Source organism: Diceros bicornis, chromosome 11, assembly GCF_020826845.1.
Source record: "Diceros bicornis minor isolate mBicDic1 chromosome 11, mDicBic1.mat.cur, whole genome shotgun sequence".
Taxonomy (NCBI): Eukaryota; Metazoa; Chordata; class Mammalia; order Perissodactyla; family Rhinocerotidae; genus Diceros; species Diceros bicornis.
The window spans coordinates 33,214,532-33,235,179 of record NC_080750.1 but is presented as its reverse complement, the minus strand read 5'-3'; the positions used below and the strand labels follow the sequence as shown (position 1 = coordinate 33,235,179).

The following is a 20,648-nucleotide window of genomic DNA, read 5'->3' as shown; positions in this document are numbered from 1 at the left end:
ACTTCTAATCCATTTTATAAGGATTTGGGAGTTTTGCCACTGAAAAAGTCACTGTAGCTTTCAAGTTTTGAAACTTCCTCCCCTCCCTATACCAGTAACTTTGTAAAGTGAAAACAGACACGGCCGGCCGATTCTGACTACCAATATCAACGAAAATGTTCCGCTAAGTATAAGAATAAAGTTCTCAGTGCATTATCAATTATAGCCACAGAGCCATTTACTACCACCTAGGCTTTTCCTAACCCTCTTAAGACTAAATCAACTGCTATCTATGCTTATTTATCTTTTCTTTAGCCAAGCACTTATCAAGCGGTATTTGTAATTCCTCGATTATTTGCCTGTCTCTCCTATTGGACTGACTGTAAGCTCTAAGAACTGTATTTACAAACTCCCACAGTATCATACTTAATACATTAAAGTATGATTATTATATATGTGGATACACACACACACACACACATATATATAACTTGCAATCATCAACAACTGTAATGAATTATTTTGGGTATGAATCCTCTCCCTCTAGATGCTCGGTTTCATGTCTGTAATGTTTGCCATTTGTCTCCCTAACTAGTCACCTAATATATGCTGGTTGAATGAATCTCTAAAGCCTGGTGGAGTGCTGGCAAACTCAAATTTTGGTAAATTAATGAATCAATTTTCTTAAGTAGACACAACTTTTCTTCTTCCCAGAGCTGAGGAGAATGTCCACCCATTCTAAGGTGGACAAATGGACCAGACTCCATGTCTTAACATTTGCAAAATTAATCTGGGACGCTTGAGCATTAGATATTCTTACTTCGGGGGTTCTCAACTCTACCCACCCCTAAACGGGCTTCCAAAAATTAGACATTCATATTCCTTGACTGGAGAATGTGCCTCCTCTCAGAGAGCATCTCATTTCCTTTGTTAAATATATTTAGAAGAATTACAAAGAAAACAGACAGGCAGAGGAACGCCTACTACTTAGTCTTTAGGATCAGTCTTTCGGATCAGCTGAATCTATACAGGCAACCAATGGGTTGCCTGTCCCCATTGTCCCCCCAAAACAAATTCTAAATTGAAAAGGTAGCACGCAAAGGTACATCAAGAAAAAGATTACACAGCTTATATTTTTTTAACTGAAAATCCATCACATAATGAAACTAATGTGGTGTCTAAACCCAATAATTATCATTACTGAGTGGTTGTTAAATAACCATTAAAAAGAGAGCTATCTGGTTTGTGACTTTAAAATCTTCCACTGCACTCAAATATGACTCTATATGCAAACAAGAAAGGAAAGAAGTTTAACTGGAGTTAGAAATAATACCCCTGTGCCCACTTAAAATGTGAACATATTTAGTAACTTCACAGAAACAACTGAAGCCTTAATTCCACACATGAAGCAATTTTTTGAGGCTTTTAATCACCAGAGCTCTGTTGACAAACTCTAGCTCATTAGGCACCTCCTGTCTAAACTGGATGTCTCCTTCCCTCTTAGGTCTGCTCCCTTGGGGGCATTCTGGATTCCCTCACCAAGGGGTTTCCCCCACCCCACTGGGCCCATCCCAGCCCTGGAAGGCTCCTTCTCCTGGGCTGCTGACTGGCTAGAAAGGAAACAGCATGCTGACGTGAGCTAATTAGAGATGATTACTGTTTCACTTCAATCCAAAACTGGATGTTGATGGCTAATACAATTTTTCCACCCCTCACTGAATCGCCGGGACTCCTAAATATAGATATTTGGAAATGCACACTTGTAAACATGAGTATAACCATGAAAACAATAAGGTCAAAGACTTCAGGCTGCCTTTATTTCTGACTCTTGGCTCACAAACCTAAATTTGTATTGGAGTGGCCTACATAGGTTCTTAGTGTTTGTTTAAAAAGGAAGAGAAGTAGAGAAGTGGACAGGGAACAGGTGGTCAGGACAGCTATATAACAGCATCTGAAGAGGAATTCCACTTATAAAACTCTTCTGGAGACCTCTAATCACTCAGCTCTTCCCAGGATAGGCGCCCCAAATCTCAGATCCTCAAGCAACTCTCCCCTTGCCTTTGTCATTCATAGCCCTCTGCTCCAGTGAAGTAGAATTCTAGTCTACCTCTGGGTCCTTTCTCTCCCTGGCCCCTAAGCCTGGAGGCTTCTGCACCCTTCCTTTCATTTGTGCAGAAGTACTACTTCTTTCAAAAGCCTGCAATTTACAATTTGTCTTCCTCCAAGAAGCTTTTCTTCACTACTTCTTATCTAAACCTTGAGCCCCCTCTTCCTCCATGCTCTCTTCAGAACTTCTACGTTAAGTAAACTCATTTGTTTGTCACTTTTTCATCACATTTCGTGACGGATTCTCATTTCTTTTCATATGTACTGATAGTTGCCTTGGCAGTTTCATAACTTCATAATCCAACATAGTTTTAAAAGTAACACCTAAAGAATTAAGTTGAGCCACATGAAAGTGCTGTTTTTCATAGGACAAAAATAGTCAAATATCAGCAGTGTTGTAAGGTTCAACTTAATATCTAGACAGGAACTCAAGAAATGCTCTTAAATAAGTATGTCTTCGTGTTACCTTCTTCTCCAGGACATTTATTCAGACATTGCCTCACAATGGTTAAGTCTCTCTTTCTAAAACCTATAAAAAGTTTTTCCCCAAACTGATTAAAGAGTTTAGTGCTTTTTCCAAATGCTGTTACTATTATAAAAAAATAAAACAAATATTATATTGTATAACTGAAATAAAGAATTTTATAACAGGTCTAAAAAAGTAGTAATAAAGGAGAACTCGGGTTGAAAAACAAAGTCTTGAACTTACCTTCTTCCGTAGGATTAAACCCACAGATGTCACAAATACAACGAACCCACTTATTCATTTCCTCCTCACTGTCTGCTACCAAGTAGAAAATTCGGTCAATGGTGTTGATATCGAAAATGTAGCTGTTTTCAAACTCTTTTTTGTTAAATGTCAATCCAGCATCAACTTGCTGACACAAATTTAAATCAATAATACGGATGGGCTTCTTGGCATGATCATTTTTGTAATATTCCAAGACATCTGGATCTCCAGTTAAACGGCCACTGCGTAACACAAACCATCTCCTCTTCCAGGCCTAGGAACAAAACAAAAATATCCATCTAGTATTCATTTGAGAGAAATTTTTCAGGAAGATGCACATTTCTCAAACCAATTTTACAAATGCATTGTCGAGAGAAATTCACATACAATGTTTTGTTTCCATAGAATAACCTACCACTCCAGCAAAGTTTACTGATGCCTCAATTAATTTAACAGTGTGTATATATGCATATTTAGTATTTTCTATTAGATCTTGTAATAGAATATTAGAAGATATTAACTGATTATTAGAAGATATTACACTGATATGGAATATCAAGTCAGCAAACCAAAAAAGATTTAGTTTTTACTAATCATAAAAAAACAGTGGTTTCAACACACGGTGCTGGGAAAACTAGATATCCATACGCAAAAAAATGAAGTTGGACTCTGACCTCACACCATACAACAATTAACTCAAAATGGATCAAAGACCTCAATGTAAGAACTAAAATTACAAAACTCTTAGAAGAAAACACAGGGGAAAGCTTCATGATATTAGATTTGGCAATAATTTCTTGGATATGACAGTAAGAACACAGGAAACAAAAGAAAAAATAAGTAAACTGGACTACATCAAAATTTAAAACTTTAATACACTGAAGGACATAATCAACAGAGTGAAAAAGCAAATCACATAATAAGAGAAAATATTGCAAATCATATATCCGATAAGACATTAATGTCCAGAATACATAAAGAACACCTACAACTCAGGAACAACAACAAAAATAAACCACCCAATTAAAAAAATGGGCAAAGGACTTGAACAGACTCTCCAAAGAAGTTAAGCACATGAAAAGATGCTCAACTTCACTATCATTAGAGAAATGCAAATTGAAACCACAATGGGATACCATTTCATATGCATTAGAATGGCTATTACCAAAAAAAAAGCAGAAAATAACAAGTGTTGGCCAAGATGTGAAGAAACTGGAAACTTTGTGCACTGGGAATGTAAAATGGTGCAACTGCTGTGGAAAAATGGTATGGCAGTTCCTCAAAAAATTCCAGTTGTGGATAAATATTCAAAAGAATTGACAGCAAGGTCTCAAACAGGTATTTATACACCCATGTTCAGAGCAGCATTATTCACAACAGTCAAAAGGTGGAAGCAACCCAAGTGTCCACTGATGAATGAAGAGAGAAACAAAATGTGGTGTATACATACAATGGAATATTATTCAACCTTAAAAGGGAAGAAAATTCTGACACGTGTTCTGACACGTGCTATAACATGGATGAACCTTGAGACGTTATGCTAAGCAAAATAAACCAGTCACAAAAAGGATACAAATTGTGTGATTCCACTAATATGAGGTACCTACAGTAAACAAATTCATAGAGACAGCAAGCAGAATGATAGTTGCCAGGGGTTGGGGGAGGGGGGGTGGGGAGTCAGTATTTAAAGGGTAGAGTTTCAGTTTGGGAAGATGAAAAAGTTCTTGAGATGGATGGTAATGATGATTGCACAACAACACAAATGTACTTAATGCCACTGAACTGTACACTTAAAAATGATTAAAATGGTAAATTTTGGGGCTGGCCCCGTGGCTTAGCGGTTAAGTGCGCGTGCTCCGCTGCTAGCGGCCCGGGGTTCGGATCCCGGCGCGAACCCACGCACCGCTTCTCTGGCCATGCTGAGGCCGCGTCCCACATAACAGCAAGTAGAAGGTTGTGCAACTATGACACACAACTATCTACTGGGGCTTTGGGGGAAAAATAAATAAATAAATAATTATTAAAAAAAAAAAAAAAAGGTAAAATTTTTTTTTTTTCGGTGAGGAAGGTTAGCCCTGAGCTAATACCTGTAGCCAATCCTCCTCTTTTTGCTGAGGAAGATTGGTCTTGGGCTAACATCCGTGCCCATCTTCCTCCGTTTTATGTGGGAAGCCTGCCAGAGCATGGCTTGATACGTGGTACATAGGTCTGCACCTGGGATCCGAACCTGCGAACCCCAGGCCCCCAAAGCTGAGCGAACTTAACCACTATGCCACCAGACTGGCCCCTAAAATGGTACATTTTAGTTATGTATGTCTTAGGACAATTTTTTTTAAAAGCAATGTTTTTTCACACCTTAATATCATGCCATAAAGAATACACATGAAGTGCTTCTTCAAAAGACTCCTTTATATTTTAAGCTATAGGTTTCTCTCTCTTTTTTTTTTTTGGTGTGGAAGCAAGGAGTAGGGAGGAGAAACAGAGATTTAGAAGCTTTCCTGGTTTCCCATCTGGATAGTAAGCAAAGAAATGGACTGTGTCTTTCTTTTGGCCAGACTGTTGTTCAAAGACTACATGGAAAAGATCTGTATTCTTGAGTATGCGATAACTTTTTTTTAGTCTTTCTCCTTCTCTTCCCAACAAACATATATTGGCATCTGGACCTATACTCACCATGTACTCCAGAAGTTTTGGTAAATTCTGAGTTTCATACTATGCCTAAAGAAGCCTAAAATTCTTTTCCTATTACCCTCCCTAAAATCTGCATTGATCAAATAATAAAAGCAGAACCAAATGACTGAACCAGTCAGCTTAGGCAGTCTTTAAATCCAACATCTCTGCTCAGAAACAAAATTAGGCCTTATTCCTCTCTGAAGTTCTTCCTCAGCTGGCAGGTAGCTAGATCGAAAAGAGGCCAATTTTAGCAAGTCTTGGTCACCTACTAAGAGACATTTTGTACTCCAGACTGAACGTGTGAAGTAAGATCACCTGGAGAACGCTCCAGGAAGTAGAAAGACTGAGAAACATGACAATTTATGATCCTCAATGGAATCAAACATTCTTTTTTTTTTTTAATTTATTTATTTTTTCCCCCCAAAGCCCCAGTAGATCATAGCTACACATCCTTCTAGTTGCTGTATGTGGGACGCGGCCTCAGCATGGCCGGACAAGCGGTGCGTCGGTGCGCGCCCGGGATCCGAACCCGCGGCGCCAGCAGCGGAGCGCGCACACTTAACCGCTAAGCCACCGGGCGGCCCGAATCAAACATTCTTAATGGCCACTGTACACTTCTGTTCATTTGGAGACCACGATGAGCACCAGTCACAACAGCCCAATCCTTTAGTTCTGGAAAGGTATAACCTGACAAAGTATGTCTCTTTTGGAGTAATGACAGTCTTACACTTATGGTGTTTTCAGAAATGTTATAGTAGTATATGAGTTTGGTGTTCTGCATACAGTCTAATCAGACCAAGAATGCTCACGATGTTGGTACGTAACATAGGCCAATTTCCTCAAAGCATTATTTCTATGTCTTCATGAGCAAACATATCAGTCTATAAAAAAAACACTACTAAATTTATAATCACCAAAAGCAATATGAATGTGATATGATGGGATCTCTACATTTTTTATGCTTTACAAAATTTGGCATATGTAACACAAAAGGCATTGTAGCGTCAACTAAAAACTGCTTCATTTTATCCTGAAAAATACATGTGAACAGAGAGAAAAGAGGATTAACTACAATCCACATATACTTCTCCAACAGATGTTTAGTCTTCACCTCCATCTTCACCAAATTTTATAATAAATTCTGACATGAATCTATATTCACTTGTATTGTTCACTGATGGAGGTGCTAGGAAACTATGACAATGGTCTGAGGAAGAGATAGAGAAAATGAAAACTAAGGGGACTGAGCGGTCCATAAACCAGCTCATTTGGTCTTTAATAACTTGGACAACTGTACCGATAACTGCATTAACTTGGGTGATAACTTTAGGTTTAATATTTTAATAGATTCTTTAAATTGTATCCGTTCAAGAAAATTTAGATACATTAAGAAGTAAACCAATGAGTTAAGCAGTCAATAAATTATTGAATATACTGTAAATACCACGCTAGGTACTTGTGGGAAGAAATACAAGTAGGTAATCCATGATTCCTACCCTCAAGGAGTTTACTAATTATGAAGAAAATACTGTAAATGAAACTATTTGAGAATATAGCAACCCTAGCGAAGTATCTGCAGAACTATTGCTAAATGGACAGGCAAAAATCACTAGGGCCTAAAAATATTATGTAGTGCTTTAATACCATCAAGATTTTAAATTAACGTCTCAGTCTGACTGCAGCTTAAAGGAAAAAAGTAAACGATTGAGGGGCTGGCTCGGGGGTATAGTGGTTAAGTTTGCACACTCTGCTTCAGTGGCCCGGGGTTTGAGGGTTCGAATCCTAGGTGCGGACCAACGCACCACTCATCAAGCCATGCTGTGGCGGCATCCCACACACAAAACAGAAGAAGATGGGCACAGATGTTAGCTCAGGGACAATCTTCCTCACCAAAAAAAAAAAAAAAAAAAAGTAAACGATTGGTGTCCAGTAGAGAAGGCAGTGTAGACTTCTGTTGATGCTGTTGATAATATTGAAAAGCCGTAAACCATTAACTTCACATTTATTTAGCACTGGTTTTTGGATTATAAAAACCCATTCAGTTAACATATAAGACATCTATTTACTTCAAAATAAATACAGATCATCTCTTAGTAAAATTATGACTTTACGAATACCTCCCTATCAAGCAGTAAGCTTGAAAAAGTAATAAAGAAGTAAAGAGAAAAGAAAAAACACTATTCTGTCATCTATCCAGGGCCATCAAGGAATCATATCTTTTAGTAAGTGATTTCTCCAGATGGTGAAGGTTCTGTCTTTAAATACAGAAATGACTTTTTAAAAGTTTAATGTCTTGCATGGAAATCTTTCTAAAATGCCTTACTACATAATTCATCAAACATAATTCATCCACTCCCCAGTGACTCAAGACCAAGTATTATAGACATCAATTTCTATACTACACTTCAGTGAGGCTCTTAGAGGCTGCTGGGCTGCACGAAGGCTCATTTGCCCTTATACTAAATAATGCCATACTGCTGTGCTTGTATAGTTCATCTTAATACAGCTTTCTGTCTTTTCTCTCTTAAATTTTATCAATTGTCACTTCTCCCTCCTAATAACATGGTTTATAGGATGCCAAACTTGTTTCCTGCCTCAGGGACTTTGCACATGCTGTTTCCTAAGTCAGGTATGTTTCTTCCCCCAGTCTTTGTCAGGCCGACTCTGACCTTCAGGCCTTCCTTTCCCTGACCACCCTCAAACCAACCACCCCTGATGTAAAGTAGGGCATAGTTTTAGGGACCCTATTTTACCTAGGTAGTGATTTTTGTAATTCTGCAATTCAATTTTTCTCTGTATTTGTTTATTTAGTATTTAACTCCCTTAGTGGACTGTCAAGTCCATGAAGATAGTGACCGTGTCTGCTTTGTTTGCCATTACATACTCAATGTAGCACAGTGCCTAGTAGGTAGAAGTATTTGTACAGTAAATAAACAGAATTTCCTTCAGTTGTAAAATTTTTGAGAATATTAGATTAGATATATGGGTGACACTGAATAGAAAGGTGTGCTTTCAAAACATCTTGCACTTGAGAAAAAGAGCTCCAATACTGAACATACACATAATAAACATAACTAAGACAGCTTTACCAAAACACACGCACAAAACACTTTTGGAAAATGACAAAAACAGAAAAGAACAGAACGTGTCCTTTTGCTATAGTTTAAGTGTCACTCTTTGTCTTCTGGTTAACCGTGGCTCCCCAACCACTTCATTGTTTCCCTGTTGAAATGATATTGTTAAAATTTCAAAGGCGTTTGGAAACTAAAATAAAGAGCCAAGAAATGAACAGCAATGAAGTGAGGTGCACTAGATAGACTGGGCTAGCGATCACAGAGGCTGAGTAGACATTATCTAAGAGATGAACCCTTACAGCAGGAAATTACAGCATTAAAACACAGAATTTAGCCAAGCAGCACCTGCCACTTATTTATTTATTTTTAACATGATCCAAATGCGAATGTTTGTCTCAGCCACAAAATGAGTCACTCTCATTGAATCTGGCACAGATTAAACTGGAAAACAAAAGCAATTACATAAACTACACACTTTAATAAGGCAGATACAAAGGTTCTCTGGATTAGGGTACAAAGCACAATTTAGCCACAGAATAAAGCTTGATGCTCGACAAGAGAACTGACATCAGCACCCTTGCTAATCGCCGCACAAAAGCTTCTCTATGTTTTGTCAGAGCATAAAATGGGCCCAAATAAATCAGTCTTTGTTATCTGAAAATATCTGGGATTCTTAAAGTTTGTCCTATTTTTATCCCTGCTGCCTTGGTAGCCCCAGAGAAAGCTGTATACTGCCTCAGCAACCCTGCAGAGCAGTAAGAGGCAAAGAGAACAAGTTCTCTAGAAACCTTCAAAACCAAATACTCAAAGCAATTTTAAACGAAATTCTTGTGAAAAATCACTTTAACTACTGGACTCCCATTACGAGCAGGTACGCTTGAGAAGAGCTATGCAAAATTTATTTTGTTGTCGTTTCTTATATGCAGTAGTCACTTCTATTTTAAGTTGAATAAAGGATGCAGTCATCAGACTTCAGCAGCAGGTCTGCATTTTGAAGCAGCTTAAAAGCACCAGACTCTGATTCCAGTGTCTCATCTCAGGGTTTCAAGATTAACTTCGGCTCTTACATTAATACCAAAAGAGGACAGCCTGTATAGTCCCTGGATTCCAATTTAGATTAGACGCATTTAGGTTAGACTGCCAAACTAAATATCCATAATGCTTGGGGTATCTGGGTTGCCCTTTACCCATTCCCTATGTTCAGTGACTGCCTACTGCCCACAGGATAAAGCCCAAACTCTCTAGCAGGGCATTTGGGGCCCTCCAAGCCTCTCCCTATCTCTCCAGCCTCACTTCTTGCCTCTCTGCCTTCCAATTACATCCGTATCAGAAATGCTTGCAGTTCCCCTAACACTCTGCTTCTGTCCTGCCTCTGGCCCTGACACACGCTGTTTCTGGCACATAATCCACCTCCTGGGTTCAGCTCAGACCTCTTTGGGGCACCATCGCTGAGCGGGCCCCTCCAAGCTCTCCATTCCCACCTTGTTCCTAGTTACGTGCCTGACGTCTCTACAAGTGAGTTTCTTGAGGGCTGGAGCCACGTCTTTCCACCTTTCATCTTTCTTTTCCCATTGCCTAGTCCCAAGGAGGTGCTCAGTCAATGTCTGCTGAATATTCCAATCACAGGAGGCAAGGAGAAAAATATGGAAGCTCGCAAACTATTTACGTGCCATGGGGATGTTGACATGACTGCAACCTGCCCAGCCCGCTGGCAAGCTGGCTGACATGAATTGTCAGGTAAGGCAGAGGCATATAAACAATAAACCTGTTTTAAAAACTCGATAGATACGAGAGATATTTTTAAACTTCCTTTCAAAAGAACTATTCTTTTAAACACTTTCTGTATTTAAGCAAATTGCACATGTTAAATTGAAGACAGACTTGTCACACTGAAGCAAGGTCTTAAGATAAAGTTTATCACACCTTATGGAGTATGGCTATGTGCATGTTGGCAAGAAGTATAGACGGAGTCCCATTATCAAGCGGGGGAAAAACATTCAATCTGGATTAGCCCTAAACCATTACCTGCAATAACATTATTAACAAATTCACAAAATATGACTAATTTGCCTAAATGGCAAACGAGCTTAGTTTTAAAGAAAACATGGCAACTGCTGCACACTTGTTTTCTGAGTCCTCTGTGGTATAACTGACAGAGTATATGCCTGATATAATGCTCCCAAGACTCCCTAATCCCTTCCCTGTACCTTTACTGGAAGAGATAACTTTTGAGGAAATAGCCAATATACAGATGGGCAAAAGGGAAGAGGTCAGGGTGGTCCAGTGATTCTCAACCTTAAGGACACATAAGAAATATCTGGAGGGGGGGCCAGCCCGGTGGTGTAGCGGTTAAGTTCGCGTGCTCCGCTTCAGCAGCCCTGGGTTCGCAGGTTTGGATGCCGGGTGTGGACCCATGCACCACTCATCAAGCCATGCTGTGCAGGCGTCCCACATACAAAATAGAAGAAGATGGGCACAGATGTTAGCTCAGGGCCAATCTTCCTCAGCAAAAAGAGGAGGATTGGCAACGGATGTTAACTCATGGCCAAGCTTCCTCACAAAAATATTTTAAAAAATTAAAAAAAAAGAAATATCTGGAGAACTTTACTTCAAAAAAAAATTGATGTCTGGGGCCTCACCTCAGACCAACTAAATCGTAGTCTGGGACGTCAGCCTTGCACTGGCATAGGTAGTTTTAAACACTCAACAGGTGATTCTAATATGCCGTCAAGACTGAGAATCACCAGTCCAACCAATAGACAGAATTAGGTTGCTTCTTAAAATAGAATTAAAAAAAAAAATCAGAGGTCTTTTCAAGCTTATGTCTAATTCCTTATCTTCTCATGCCTTCTGCTCTTACCAATGCGGTTAAATATATCTCCCTCCTTGTTTTTGTTCACAATATTTATCCCACTGGCGAATGTTTAAACTCCTTTCTACTGTTGGAAACCTAATCCATTCTTCAAGATTCTGTCCAAACTCTCCCGTTTTCTTGCCACACCTTCCCTCTGGACTGTTGGCAACCCGACAGTTACTGCCCTGAAATTGCCATGGGACAGTTTGGAACCATCTGTAATTTTACTATGTACATTTCCAACTGTGCCAAATGCTTGTGAATTATTTTTCCAACTAGACATCAAGTTCCTTGAAAGCCGAGACCATTCTTTAAATATTTTTGTATCTGTAACAGTGCTTTACATATTGTGAAGCCCTCAAAGCCTTGATGGGATGCTCTTAAAGATTTCTGTTCATCAGAATGATCGCAGAGAGCCAGTGAACTTAAATGAAAAGATCTCAGGGAAAGAAAAAAGAAGTCTAAAGTTGTTATCCTCAGGGTCAAGTCCAAACTCCTTTCACAGGATAGCACACAAGGTTCTTCACAACCACACTTACCCGCATTGCCTCTCCAATCTCTCACCTCTACAGACGGCCTCAGTGAGCACCCACACAGCTTGTTCACTCCTCTATGGCTTTACATTTTGTTGTTTCTGAGTCTAACACACCCTATCTCTCTCATTCAATGAGCTCCTACTCCTTCGAGACCTAGCTCAAGACCTCTTCTTTGAAGCTTTCCTCAACTTCCCCTCAGTTTAGGCACCTACTCATCCCACTCCTCCGAGCTCTCAGCACAAGAGCTGAGGTCTCAAGTAGCCAGTAACAAGCCCATTCCCTTAGAGCACTACAGAAAGAACTCTGACGACTGCATGTAGGTCTCTCGGTAGTTGCTGAATCCTCAAGTTCACCTGGACCCCAAAGCTGCAGAAGAACAGCACTTTCGACCTTCTTGAGCCAACTGCCCTTCCATCGTGAAACATCACCACTGTAATTTACTAACCCTCTATTACCCTAGAAAACTGGGGACTAAAGTGCAGTGGAACTTTCTTATTTTGAAATCTCTTAAAAGGTATATCACAACTGATATTTAACGAAAGGGGATCATTACTGTGAATTCTTTGGTAGAATTCAAAATTTATGTCTAATCTCAGAAATCCGTAAAATGTTTGAGTTGAAGATACGTGTATCACAAGATGAAAATGCTATTTTTCATAGGATAGGTTTTATCTAAATTTCACTGGCAAGGTAATGGTTAAATAAATTATGGGAAATCTATACAATAATAAATCTATGTGAAACATTTAAAAAGTGAGATAAATCTATATATATTTGAAAAATGCCTACAAAGTAATTGTTAAATGAAAAAAAGCAAGTTGCAGAATTGTACACATAGTATGACTGCATTTGTCCGAAATGATCATGTGTTTGTATACACACAACACACATAAACTATGTTTAGAGACCAGGTCTCTGGTCTCTGTTGGAATTTTTAACTGTTGGAATATAGGGATGGGAGGATCAGACAAGTTTCATATTTTTATTTTATATACTTTTGTATAGTCTTATTTTTTTCAAGGAACTTCCACTTATTACTCTTATAATTTAAAAAATATTACATGTTTAAAGAGCTTATGCCTAAAAATGCCCTAAAAAAGAAAGTCTATTAATTTTTTAAAAATCTAGGAATGATGTACCCAAAACAAAAAAGTGTATGGATGTATGGAAATGCATACTCTCTTCTTACTCTGCAATTAGTGAATGAATTCAACCTTTCTTTTAAATATAGAATTCCAGGATACATCTGGAAGGAGTCTTAGTCAGGAAATAGCTTAGACAAATAAAGTATAACTACTTTGTTTTAAAGACTGAAAATTCTAGGGTTAAAAAAAGGAAAGTTGGGAGCACTTTGATAGAAGAACAAATTTCACCTTCTCTTCTTCCCATGAAGTCTCATGGTTATAATATTCATACTATTTTAAATTTCTTTAAAAACATGTCAGTAAATGGTACTATACTAAGGTATTTAAATATCTAAAATAAGCACTTTGGGAATTACTTTACCTACTAAAAATATTAAATTTCTATACTACTACTACCAGGGTAAATAAAATAAAAACAAATTAACCACGAAGCAGGGACAAAAGAAAACCATTTGCTTTAAAATACTTGAGTTGTTTTCCAGGAAGCACCATCTTTTCTCATAGAGGAAAATAAGGAAAAAACAGGCTCGGTGGAAGTTTCCACTCCACTGGCTCTATCATTATGATCATCTGTTCCAAACACACACAAGCCTAAAATTTCCTGTTTTCAAACCATTGTCACCATTTTCTAGCCTAGTGCTATCTGTGCTAACTTTAGCTTAGTAATATAAACAAAAGAATACACCAAAAATAATGCAGAACAATGCCTAGATGTAGGCTAACAACTGTTCCACAAACCTTTTAAATGAGAGTTTACATACATTGCCTGGACAAAAACAAATTAGCTGGACCTGAAACAATTTCATAATAGCAAAACTAACAAAAAATCAAATTTAACTTAGAAATACTACAGTAGCTGTACAGTAGTACAATTTCATAATAGCAAAACAAACAAAAAAAAATCAAATTTAACTTAGAAATACTACAGGGAATCTTAAAATATTAATTAATAGTGTATATAATTTATTTGTTGAAATCATTGCTAAACTGATGCCTACCTCAAAGCCCTGGCACAAGTCCCACATAAAACAAACAAACAGAGCAACAACAAAAACTCCTTAGTATTTAATATACACAAAGTCGTTCTTACACCTTTTCTGGGTCATAGACCTCTTTGAGAACCTGATAAAAGCACCTTTTCTTAGAAAAAGGCACATGAATAATATTGTACACAGTTTCAGGGGTTCACAGGTTTCCTGTGGCACCTGTTAAGAACACATGAAATAGGACTACACTTTAACACTTCTTACTACAAAGAACAGTCTGGTATGAGACCTTGGACCCCAACCAGGGAAATTTAGTTACTAAAGTTCCACAGGAAAGTAGGTCACCTGATGGCCTTAACTCTCAACACAGCATTATGGGGCAGGTCGAGTATATTTTTACTTGTAAATATTAGTTCATATCTCATCATATTTCCAATTGTCAGGTCTGTGGGACACACTGTAACTCAGGGGGTTTTCAGGCTTCCTTACCCCGCCTAGGAGGAGGCTGAAGAGAGGCAAGAGTTTGGCTTGCAACATCTTGTGTGACTGGGGATGAAGGCCTGGGGTGATAGTATAGCTGAGTCTGTAATGGGAAGACCACCTGCCTTGGGTTTCATCTGATCTCACCCTTTTCTTACTACCGTGTACAGTAAGAGTCAGTGAGTTCATATTAAGGTGTGGTCGGGGGAAATGGGGTCAGGGAGTCCACTCCATCTTTTGGAATCAGCTTTGGCCCACCTCTGGCCTGGACAAAAGGTAGTTGGAGTCATAAGCAATCTGGCCAGTTAGAGATTTAGAAGCGGAGCCCCAGCTAGTGATAGAGCAAGCATGTACGTGGCTCTGTCTTCTGCGTATCTCCCTAAGAACCCATGGAGGCAGAGGTAGCACAAATGTCCAGGCAGACTCCACCAATCTAGCAGAAGACAGCGAAAGTGCAATAAAGAGCTGTGAGCGTTACCATGAGCTCCAAACATGCCCAGAATCATTGAGCCATTAATTCCATTTCTAGGAATCTCACCCAAAGAAATAATGCAAAATGCAGCTAAATACAGAGGCATCAAAATACTCCACATAGTGTTGTTTATATGAGCGAATATTTGAAACAACCTAAATCTTCAATAACAGACAGGGTGACCAACCAGCCCAGTTTTCCCAGGACTGTCCCAGTTTTAGAACTGCAAGTTCCACAACCTGGGAAACCCTTTAGTCCTGAGCAAACCAGGAAGGTTGGTGAGATTAGGGAATTGAGTAAATAAATCATGATACATCTCCATAAGGGAGTCTTACATAGTCATTAAAATGACACTTTTGAATGTCATTTTTAAGATTTTTTTCCCCATGGTTTGCAAAATTTCCCAAATACTGAGAGATCTTGGCAAGCAACTAATCTTTTCCATTTGTAGTAGTGGAATCTGCTGTGAAGGAATACTGGCAACACTTTCCTTTCTACCTTTTCTGACTCCCCCATCACTTGTGCCAGGTAGAGCTGACTGCTCCAGGGTGTCCATAGCACCTGGTGCAAACTTCTAGCAGAGTCATCTTCTCTGGCATGTCCATCAGTCCTTTGCACAGCTTCTTTTCTCCTCAAGACCCTGTCTTATTCCTCTTCTAAGAACTTAGCATAGTGCATAGCACGCAAGGACTTGGCGGCTTAAAAACCATGTCTGATAACCGTTACCTGAACAAACAAACAAATGAATGAATGTCTCCTGGTGACCCTGATGATGTCTCTGTTCTTCACTAACTTGTTTTTCACGTAAATGAAGGATATGCCAAACCAACAGGGGGCCTCCTTATTGCTCTAAGAGTGCAGCCATAAATCCTATCGAATCTCCACCTCCACAAGGCTCAGTCCACAAAAAGTGAAACTAACTTAATCAAGGAACAAGTCAATATGAAATCATGCCAATATGCTAAAATTAGGAACCTACAACTTCAGACAGTGCCTATAGTATTATGAGAATGTCTACATATTTTAGTTATAAAACATTGTTTATGTTAGTATGCTTATTCATATATACATGGTTATATTCTCTCTCTATATATATTCAACATTGTTGTGTGTATGCGTGTGTAATGACATTCCAGTCTCTGAGGGTAGAACGTAACGTCATTAGAGAATAAGGGCAAAATCCATGTGCTATGAAGCATAGTGTCAATGAACATGTTTACATGAAGAACAAGATGTGAGAACTTTATATTGTTGTTTAAGTAGTAGGAAATTATTTTCACATCTTAAATTAAAGTCACAGAATTTTCCAGCACAGATACAAATTCTAATTGCAGTTTTAGAGCAGTGCTGTCCTACAAAACTTTCTGCAATGGAAACGGCTGCCCTGACCCTCCCAGTAGCCACCAGCTACATGAGGCCATAGAGAACTTGAAAGGTAGCTAGTGCAACTGAGGAACTGATTTTCTAGTTCATTAATTTAATTTGGCCACATGTGGCTAGTAGCTATCCTACGGACAGCGCAGTTTTAAAGTCCATTTCATTGACTTGAGGGAGAGGCAATACCAACTGCTAAAGAGGCTGCAGCTCTAAATAATAAAACCCACAACAAATGTTTAAATTGTGTAGTGCTACTGTAAGCTGTTGTGCCTGAGATGCTAACAATTATGTGACCCTATTTCCTGATTTTACTGTGTTCCACAAACTTACTTTGTCCCACAAATGCATGTCATCTATGTTGTTATTATTTTTTTGAAAAGAATATGCTTGCTTAAATAGAGATTTTAAAAAAAATAATAGAACACCAATAACAAACTTTATCTTCCATAAAACCAACAAATTTCTAAACTCTATTTCTTGCTTAGCTATTCAATCCAAAATAATTAGTGCTGGAATAGAGTTAGTGTTGTGAGTTTCCAGCAAAATATACAAAAACATCCTCATTTTCTCCTCTCAGTTCCTTATTGAACAATCACAATTTATAATCAAGTCAAACACTGATACATTGCGATTTGGATCGCAGTTCAAAAACAACACTTGCACATTAAGCACTAGAGGAAAAGCAATGAAGTGTTACAAAAACAAATTTCAAATTTTCATAATTACATTTATACGTAATAAGCCAAAATAATGGTTAGTATAATTTTCTTCTAAACATAAAACTCAAGTCTAAAGCTTTCACAACAAGAGATGTGGCAATGAAAGGTTTCCTTAGAAAGATACTTCCAAAGAGATAAATTATGCATTCTGGAGTCACTCACTATAAAACACATTAAGTTTAAGATGCAAGGAAGAATAACCTCATCCAAAGAGGAGAATTAAGTACAAAGTTGAACATGATACAAAAATTACTCCACTGATAACGAAATCAAGAAGATCTCTGATGCGAATGTGGAAGATTCAGGCCAAGTACTGATGCTGATGACCTCCCTGCCCCATGACAGAGGGGGGGTACGCCTTTTTGTAAAACCTGATTTTTGGGGGGAAAACACTTTTTCAACCATGTAACATGCAGATAATGATCTCATCATATAAGAAAAGCTGTTGATCATTTACCTCTTTTTGTTTTCAATCAATCAGTGCTATCTTGCCCATTCTATGGTATGTCAGCCCTAAAATGAGCCCAGTTTTCTTTTTCCTGTCAACTTTCCATCTCCCTCTACACCACCCAAGCCTCATAACCTTTGACCAACAGGAAGTAGATACAATGGACTGAAAATAACAGTGACTGTAAGGATTTGTGTATGCGTGATTTAATGCTTGAGGACTAGGAGACAAGGGTTAGGGGAAAAAGAGAAAATGACTAGCTATTTCTGCCAGAGGAATAACAGTGGCATTTGGCAGGACCCAACTCATCTTGAACTCCAAGCAAAACTGTTACCCAAGTTACGCAGTTCAGAAAAGCTAAAAAAAAACATGTACAGTATGTACAATAATACCTATGTAGATATACCACATGCAGTTGATGCAAGATAACTTATACTCTTATCTGCTTTAAACATGTTAGGAACCCTGTGGACAATCAGAGTCATTCACCAAGTGCTGGCATCCGAGGTAAGAGGACAACTGACTGCGTCTGACTTGCCAACTTGGAAGTTCACTTAAAGTCTGCAAGAGCTAAAAATAACCACACAAACATGTTTACAGCATTTAAAAAATACAGGATCCACACTGTCTTCTAAATATAAACCTTGAGTTTGGAGTACAGGGATTGGCTTTGGGTTTTCAAAGACGTCATCAGGACATCCCCCACTTCACCACAGAAGTTCACATTTCAGTATTTTACTTTAAATATACAATTGGTGGTATTTAGCTAGAGTGGAGGAGGAGTGGGTTTGGAATAGAGAAGGCGAGCAGGAAAGGAAAAGATGGTACCTCTTTCTCCATTTAATAAGAGGGCTTCAGAATACCACAAATCCCCTACCTCTTTGTGGTGGGACCTGACCTTCTTGAAATTCTGACAGGGATATCCTGCCTGTATTTTTCCGCTCCACACATCCACTCCCCAGTTCAGCAGTCCCCTCCCCCTGCCTCATTCCTAAATCTGTAGCCGCTGCTGCAACAGACAAATGCAGACAAGAAGTCAAGTGCAACATATATACATATATGCAAAAGTCTCCACATCCCAACTGGCACATGAGTGTCTGAATTTTGAAGACAACAATTCTAACTCTTTTCCTGTTCCTGAAAACTGAGATAAGTCTAAGTCAAACACAGGGAAAATCTTCCAACTGAAAACCATAATGCTCATATCAGTTGGGACAGCCTGGGGCGGCTGTGGTAAGACTATTAAAGATTCTAAGGAGTATTTTATGAATGGAGAAAAAAATGTCTACTTGGTCTCTATAAGTTATGTAAATTTATTTTTTGATATTAATTTTTGCATAGGATTGGTTTAAGTTTTATCTTCTGCCTTTAATTCTAAGAAATCTTAAAAATTTAACAGCTGTTAAAAAAAATTAAGAGAAAGAAAAACCTGCACCAACAGACTTAGCCCTATGCTTGTACGTCATAAACTTCAAATGTCTGTGCCTTTTAATTTAAAGTACTATGGTGGAATCTATATTTCTGGAGGTTATCCAATATCCAAGCAAAGTGTTCTCCAGAATAAAATCATCTAAGTCGTACGGGCACTTTCTTAACAAATTTATTGTTAATAAATTACTTGCAACAACAAATTCAACTGAAAAATTATGAAAAAATAATATATAATCCCACCATCAAGAAGTATTTTTTCCATATTTTCATCTAATTTTTATTCATATATATATACACATACTTTTTAAGTCATTAATTTTTTAAAGATGAATGAATGTATCCTTGGTTTCATGAGCTACACTTCTAATTTTCTGAGATTTAAAATTCTCAGGTTTAAAATTTTAATTCATTAATATTTCACTTATTGTGACTTGTTCCAAGTCTTACTTAGCACGCTACGATTATGCAAATGAAGGTGAAGCCCTCACTGAAATGCTTTCTGAAACCCGATTAAAAAAATACATTTAATGATTGTAACAACACAAGACATTTATTTACCATGGGCTTTCTTATTTAGCACAGCATTCCACACACATTCTAGCAATTAAGCTATTTAATTATAACTCAAAGAACGTCCTGTTAAGCCTTGTCCAATTTGGTACAGTATGCAGTTGAAGCTCTAAGCAAATAATGACTAAAACAAATATGTATAATCCTCTTGACAGAAATGCTATTACCTTGTTTACCAACAATTGCAATCTCATACTGTATAGAATGATTTACTAAATCTAAAAGATGAAAAATTTATTCCAGAAAAAGGTCTTTTGATACTTCAACTTATGTTAGGCATTGTAACCTGAAGACATTCTCAGAGTAAATCTCTCTACTTCTTGGCCATTTATATGTTTATACCTTAAAAATTAAAAGATTAGGCCATCTACTTATAGATTATCTACAATGAACACAGGATAATTTGTTCCAAAAAAAGGGGAAGTTGAGGAGACATAAACTATCTCTAGTTAAAATTTAAGTTTTAAAAAAGAAATAAAAACAAAAGCACTACTCTCTATTTTGTTAAATAATTGACCAAGAAAGGCAAAGCAATGAGATTTTCATTTAAAGATTAAGATTATGTAACCCCAAATTGGCTGAGGTAAATGACTTTTTGGTAACTAGATCCAATTCTTGGTGGAGCAAAGACAGAGGAAGAATAAAAAACACATCTTTAGCTAGCCTCCTAGACATGGCACAGATTAAGAGGAGGAGCTTGTTCCCCACACCAACTCCATATGGCATTCTAATCTTTACAGAGCAGTTTTAAAAGAATAATCAGAAATAAAAACTAGTCAGCGCTGTGGCCACTAAAAATGCCATCTGGTTCCTCTCAGCCTAGTCCTTTCACCATGTCTTAGAGGGAACTATAACTAACCATTCATTTATACTCAATCTTCTAGGCTCTTTCTCTTAAGTGCACTGTCCTCAAAACTTAACACATGGGGCCAGCCCAGTGGCGTAGTGGCTAAGTTCGAATGCTCCACTTCAGCGGTCCCAGATTTGTGAATTCAGATTCCGGGCATGGACCTATACACCACTCATCAAACCATGCTGTGGCGGCATCCCACATACAAAATAGAGGAA

The 20,648-nt window shown here is 38.1% G+C and overlaps 1 protein-coding gene across 4 annotated transcripts in view; it reads right to left on the bottom strand.

Annotated features, from left to right (window-relative positions):
• GAB1 (GRB2 associated binding protein 1) overlaps window positions 1-20,648 on the bottom strand; it is a 114,155-nt gene that overhangs the window by 34,523 nt on the left and 58,984 nt on the right. For all 4 annotated transcript variants that reach the window (XM_058550127.1, XM_058550129.1, XM_058550128.1 and 1 more), the window contains exon 2: window positions 2,795-3,089. In XM_058550127.1, the coding sequence (XP_058406110.1) occupies window positions 2,795-3,089 (295 nt within the window). The remainder of the gene's footprint in view (window positions 1-2,794; window positions 3,090-20,648) is intronic.